This window comes from Branchiostoma floridae, chromosome 13 (genome assembly GCF_000003815.2).
Source record: "Branchiostoma floridae strain S238N-H82 chromosome 13, Bfl_VNyyK, whole genome shotgun sequence".
Lineage (NCBI taxonomy): Eukaryota > Metazoa > Chordata > Leptocardii > Amphioxiformes > Branchiostomatidae > Branchiostoma > Branchiostoma floridae.
In genome coordinates, this window is record NC_049991.1 from 2,783,128 (window position 1) to 2,789,757 (window position 6,630).

Sequence of the window (6,630 nt, forward strand, 5' to 3'; positions counted from 1 at the left end):
AAACACCACGGTGCGGTGTGCAAGACTCCAGGGAAGCCAGGGACGTGCAGAAAACCGGAGGAAAAGGTATCTCCACGGAACGGGTACGCTTATACCGTTTAGCGGAATATGCTCCGCCCCAACGTCGCAGAGAAGTTTTTCTCCATGTTTTCATTGCCCCAGCTAGGGAGAACTCTGCTATTAAAGCTCAACTACAAAGTTATGTACTAGTAAGTTGCTGTACTGGATGATCATAATTTTTATCAAAATAATTTATCATAGACCTGACATGTTGTTTTCTGTTCTAGTTGCCATGGATTCAGCGTCATCAAGTTCATCGGCCTCTGGCGGTGCAGATGAAGGTACATGTTGTATTTTATTATGATTATGAAATGTTGTTTCTCTCAAGCTCTCATATATTTTTTGTACATGTTTTTTTTTAACTTAATAGAAAGTATGTAAACTATATTGTATGAATTTGCTTTCCATATACATCTTTATATATGTTGGTGATATCATACTACTACCATATGTATCTCAACATCTCCATTTCATTTCCAAGAAAACAATTTTTGAAGGCAACTTCTTCAACAATTTTTTTCTTTGCACTTTCATATCAGTTTTAGGGTTCCCAGAGGATGTCATCAATAATATAGAATAGAAGAGTCAATGACAAATATATCTTAAGATAATGAATCTTATTGTACACAGAATGGATTGAGCTTGCCAACAGCCTGTTGAAGAAGGTCCACCTGCTGCTGAGGGTCAGACAGCTGACCGACTGTGATGGTCATCTGCTGGTCAGTCTGTACGAGGGGATCCTTGGGGATAAACCACCGGGTGAGTGAGGACCAGAACCAGGGCTCTAGCCAGCTTGAAATTTAGTCAGCCAATTCCCATTGTCGCGAAAACCGCGAAAATTAAGTTGGAAAGACTGAACTGAGACCTTGAAAAACGGGTTTTTAATGAGATTATCGTATGCAAAAGGGCACCGACACACATTGTCAACAATCATAACAATAGCAAAACAAACAGTGTGCGGCTTTTCTGGCCGTGGACGGCGTCCCCAAGCCGCCAGTAGCTTCCACCATGGATTTATGTCCGTCAGGGTTGACGGAATGGTTTTAACGGTGCACACACCAGTTCTTCCGCGACCGGGGTCCGCGGTAGTGCGCGACCAAAAAGTGACGAAAGGCTTCCGAGGGTCCATGTTTGAGTTGATATTTCTCATTATTTCCTGCGAAATGACATTAAACGGTTACATGGCTGAAAAGCGTAGGAAATGGTGTGTTTTTGGTGCAAATTGTGTTTTGGTCCGCGCGTGGCTTCCACGATATCCCTACGCCTGAATGTAAACAGGCCGGTGACCTAGATTGACCTCTGAAGCGCTGTGTGAAGCCAAGTTGTAATGCCGCGTGATGATTAAAAAAACTGTAGTACTAGAATTTTCTTTATAATTGGCTGGATTACTCTTTAGGTTTTCCTCTTTCTGACAGTATCAGTCGTCTTTGCCGGAAAAATCGTCTTCATGTTTTTCTTTCAATGCCAAAATGCCCGATTTTTGGCATTACTTTTTACATGAAAATAATGTTTTGTCCCTCTAATTTTTTAAAATTAAAGAAGTTGAAGGATCGAAACTCAGTTGATCTTGTAGCTAAAGGAATATCCTTTCACCATATATACAGTTATTTTGCTTCAGGATAATTCCCTGGTAGAGCTGGTCGCTAGACTTTAGGGTATGCCGCCTCCAATGGCACCCCCAAATAAACTGGTGTGTGCCCCCTTAAGATTTTTCCGTCATACGCAGCAAATTTCCGTCAATTGACGGAAAAACGGACGCTGGCTAGAGCCCTGACCAGAACAGAAGTGTTAAGCTCCAAGCTAGAAAATGAAGGTGGATTTTCTCTTCCAGTATGTAATTGTATGTCACTGCATGTAGGTTACCTTTATGCAGAAATTCATGTAATTTATATCTTCAGGGTACCAATTCTCACTAACCATTATACTATTTATAGGGAGTTTAAAGTTAAAATACTGTTAAACCTGCTCAAGAGGACCACTAGAAAAATTATGGTTCATGTGGAAAATGTGCAGATGTCGGCACGCTGAGGCACCAAATACTTGTTTGTGTTTTTTTAGCACATTTTTGACTGAATAGGTGAAGAGGCCAGGTAAGTAATATCAAGGTCTTTATAAAGGTCTTCATTCATTCAATATCGTGAAAATTGCCTATCCCAAGGGATAGAACCTGAGTCCCAAACTCTAAGTCTGACCATTACGTCACACTGATGCCACTCATTCCCCCAGACCACTCTGGGGACTGATCAAATGTGGTCTATGGACCACCTTATGGTGACATTGGCCAGGTGGTCCTTATGTAGAGATCGCCAATTGTACAGGTTAAACTGTACACTAAAGACTTAGTCTTAAATCTACATACACGATACAGCACACTAAAGTTTAATACATACTAGCTTTATGAGGTCTAAGTCTAAGTCTAGCCTATGATCTTTGTGTTTAGATTGTATAGTGGACCCCCTGACCAAGGAAGACCACATCCACAACGTCCAGAGTGTGATAGACTCCTTAGCCCTGGACTATCTCCACGTGAACCTGTCCCACACTATGGGGGAGGTTTATAAGATCTAAGTCTAGTCTATCTTTGTGTTTAGATTGTATAGTGGACCCCCTGACCAAGGAAGACCACATCCACAACGTCCAGAGTGTCATAGACTCCTTAGCCCTGGACTATCTCCATGTGAACCTGTCACACATCACGGGGGAGGGGGTAGTCTCGGGGGACTCCGAGAGCATCAGGAACCTGCTGGAGATATTTGAAGGCCTGTTCGAGTACCTGGCGGAGGAGATTGAAAGTGACTCTGAACAGGAAGGTAGGATGCTGCGGTGTTCTTTTGTGTTGTTTGTTACTGGTGTGTCTGTAATTGTTTGAATAGTGCAGAGTGACAGGTTGTGAGGTGGAAGATGGTGTAACTGGAGTCTGGCAGGATGGGAAGGTTGATTTGGCCTGGGTCCAAAGTTGGTCCTGTAGGCTGTCAGGAAAAAACATACACAGAATCAGCAGGAAATTCACAATTAAATGACTAAAATGAGAAATTCATAAAAACTTAACTTTTCTGTTGTTGTTAAATTTTAGCAGTTCACTCACCTGTTACCAATACAAGAAGTCACACATGTATTTGAACTGGAATACATGTAGTTGTTAAAGTTGGTCTTATTTGTTGCCCTCAGTAGTTTTGCTAGATTGTTTTCTCTAAAAACTATAATTTCTAACTTTGTGTTTTTTCCTGTTTGACATAGATGAGGGTGCACCCCAGGACCCATATGCCTTCTCCCAACAGGGACAGTCCATTATAACTGATGTACTGGATCAAGAGTTGGGTACTTCTCATAGGTGAGCAGTACAAATTTTGTCTTATTGTCCTGTTATTGATATTATGAATCCTCCTGGATTTTTGGGTTGCAATGCATTAAATTCACACTTGCAGATGCAAACATATTTTGCTTGGCACAACTTGATTTTAAACCTACGTATCACAGTGCGCAATCTGAAATTTTGCAGTTGGAACACTGCTTTCCCCCCAGCCACATGCATAGGCTTTTGCATCTATATTTGTATTTCTCGATAAAACATAAGTAGTTACATGTAACTAGAAGAAAAGATAATGAATAAGAAGCTGGTTTGAAGAAAGTAATAACTTGGAAATGAAATGTTGACGGCATAACCTTGCTTTGGACTCATGTTGCTGCCTGAATGACCTGGCTGAAAAAAGTACTAGTATGTCGAGCACTACCAACCAGGCTTTTAGCTAGGATTTTATAATAGGGAGTCCAAACTTATTGGTGAGTCGCGGTAAGTGACTATTGTAGGGGGGTCTGGGGGCATCCACCTTCCATGGTGCAGAGTTTTTGATGGTTTTAAGTTAAAACAGCACTTGCATTCTAAGGTATCCCAAGAGGCAAAAATACTGTTACAGATGTCACAGTAGAAGACTGTGACCACAGGTGACCTGGTAGCATCCCTGGTCAATCAGAATTTCATGCTTGTCAGAGGATTTTCTCCCCAGTATAGGGCATCCAGGGGCATCAAATTTCTCGTTATTCTAAGAAAAGTGCGTGCGTTGACGCATGCCTGGCTTGAAGCCTGCTGCTAACCTGATGAAATTTAAACTATCAACTGTCCTCATTTTGCCCATCTCCAGGACAGAGAGACCTGCCCCCCCTGCCACAGTGTCTGCTGCACCAGTACAGGACAGTCTGGAGGAGGGCTCCACAGATGACCTGATAGAGCTGGGGGATAGCAGATATGTACACACTCGCAGTCCTGTCAGACCAACCGCAACAAGTTAGTAACAAAAGTACTCAGTACACAATCCATTACTTTGCTCCAATTAGGAGTGAAGTATGCTGAATCAGAGTTAAACTGTAATTTCCCAAACAAGGATTTTGACTTACCCAAATTTTTGCCTGTCCAACAGTTTTTGTCAAGGAATGAGCAATCCTTCTGTGATGCCACGTTATGCAGATAGAACATGTGACTTTGTGAGCAGTGGATCATAAGTTGCAGAAAGTCTATGGCGCCTCCCATCTCTGCTAAGGGATGGTTGTATTAAAGCTCTAACGTGAATGGCTGCAAAGATGCCTGGTTCTGTGTTCCAGAATTCTTATACTTTGTCCAGTAAAATTGAGTGAATTTTTCACTGATTTATGTATTCTATCTGCATAACTTAACATCACAGAAGCAGTGGTTTGCCCATTCCCAGACAAAGACTAAAAGTTGGTCAGTTAAACATTTTGATAATTCCAAATCCTTGTGTTGGAATCTATGGTTTAGCTCTGATTCAGAGTGGATTTACTAACACAGATGAACTTTCAAGTTAAAGAGTGGAGTATGATCTGTGTGTTTGTATGTATTTCATTGATTCTCAATATACACATTAGCCATACTTTTGCAGTGCTGCTATCTTTGTATGGGGGACCTGAAGGCTCACTATTTTGCAAAGAAGTATGGGGCTTTGCTTAAAAGCAAAGATTAAGCCTAATTTGTCTTCCACTTTTACAGTGAATAAATGAATGAATGAAGTTTTATTAACATGTATTGTGACCTCTTTCATTTTACCTTTACTTTTCCCAGGGCTTGAGGACACCTACAGTAAAGCAACAACAAGCCAACCAACCACAGTTCCCAGTACAGTTCCGTCCACATCTGTCTCCGTTCAACCACCGCCAACCACAAACATCACACCCTCTGCCATTCCTACACCCATCCTCCCAACAACAAGACCAGAAGACACATCGGACTTGAGAAGGATCTCCACAGTTCCTCCTTCTATAGCCATCCCGATCTCTGTCACAAGAACTCCTACTCACAGAGATGTTGGGGATATCAACACCACTCTGCCTAGCAGGAGAATTCCTACCTATTCCAATGCAGTAGAGCCCCCTCTAGTCCCTATTACATCAACAAGACCAACCAAAGAACCACAGCCATATGTTGGTGAGTTATCTCAGGGTTTGGGTGTCACACAGCCTCTGATTGGTGAGGAGAGACTTGTAGGACAGAGAGAAGAACTTGAAAGCCAATCAGCTATCAGAACACACAGGGATGCTGAAAGAGACCAAACGGCTCCGAAGAGAGTGCACTTTACAGATGGCACAGGCAGGACTCCCACGAGGAAGACAGCAGGGATGGACAGAAGGAGGGATGGGGAGGAGGAGGAGAGGAGGATGGAGGAAGAAGAGGAAGTGCTGGACCACCAGAGGAGGCTGAGACAACTGGAGGAATTCCTGGAGAGATCACGGTAATATAAGGGAGCCTTTTTTTTGCAGTTGCTTGCACAAATGTATATGTATGAGAGTTGATTCTTTCCTCAGATGCCTGACATCTTTAGCATTGCAATCATCCTACAGTGTGATATCTGGAGCATCAAAGTTCCCATTTAGAACTTTGTTCTTGTTCCATTTAGTTCCTGTGCTTGACTTGACATAATTGTACATTGTATAAGCTCTTGGAGAAGTTATAAGGGATGGATGGATGATGGATGGATGGGTGAGCAGACTGCAGAACAGAAGTTGTGGAGCAAGAAGGCACTTTGAATGTTTCTATCTACCTCCAATCATATATATGTGTATATATGAATGGTTTATTAGCGCCAAAACTGTGCGCACATACATGCACATAACATTGCAGCCATACAAGGCTGAATTGGTGTATGATACACGATACATTAGTTAAAAACTTCATGAAGATTCATTTAACGATGACACAATGAAAGGAAGTCTGCTATTTTGGAATCTAGATGACCTGCATCTAAACTGTGAGTAGTTGTCCTTTGTACGTGGTTCCCTCCCATGAACACTACCCTGTTTCGGGGGTAACCATCCAGAGAAAAGTGGGGACTTCGACACAGACAGTGCAAATTTCAAACAAAGACTGCGACGTCTCACGTACAGAGAAGCAAGTGACAGCTGTTCTAGGGCTCTGTCGTAGCTAACATAGTGTCTACCTAGAATTATTCTGCACGCCCTCTTTTGTACAGCTTCAATACACTTTGACTGATATGATATGCATGTCTCTTATGGTCATGGACAACAAGTGTATACACAAATAGATCGGGGTTTTACATGTAGGAT

At 42.2% G+C, this 6,630-nt stretch overlaps 1 protein-coding gene across 1 annotated transcript in view; it reads left to right on the forward strand.

The window, feature by feature from the left end:
- Positions 1-292: 292 nt before the first annotated feature.
- LOC118429330 (centrosomal protein of 95 kDa-like) overlaps positions 293-6,630 on the forward strand; it is a 17,360-nt gene continuing 11,022 nt past the window's right edge. Inside the window, exons 1-6 of the mRNA XM_035839810.1 lie at positions 293-341; positions 691-819; positions 2,652-2,870; positions 3,298-3,391; positions 4,200-4,342; positions 5,132-5,798. Coding sequence (XP_035695703.1) covers positions 293-341; positions 691-819; positions 2,652-2,870; positions 3,298-3,391; positions 4,200-4,342; positions 5,132-5,798 — 1,301 coding nt within the window. The remainder of the gene's footprint in view (positions 342-690; positions 820-2,651; positions 2,871-3,297; positions 3,392-4,199; positions 4,343-5,131; positions 5,799-6,630) is intronic.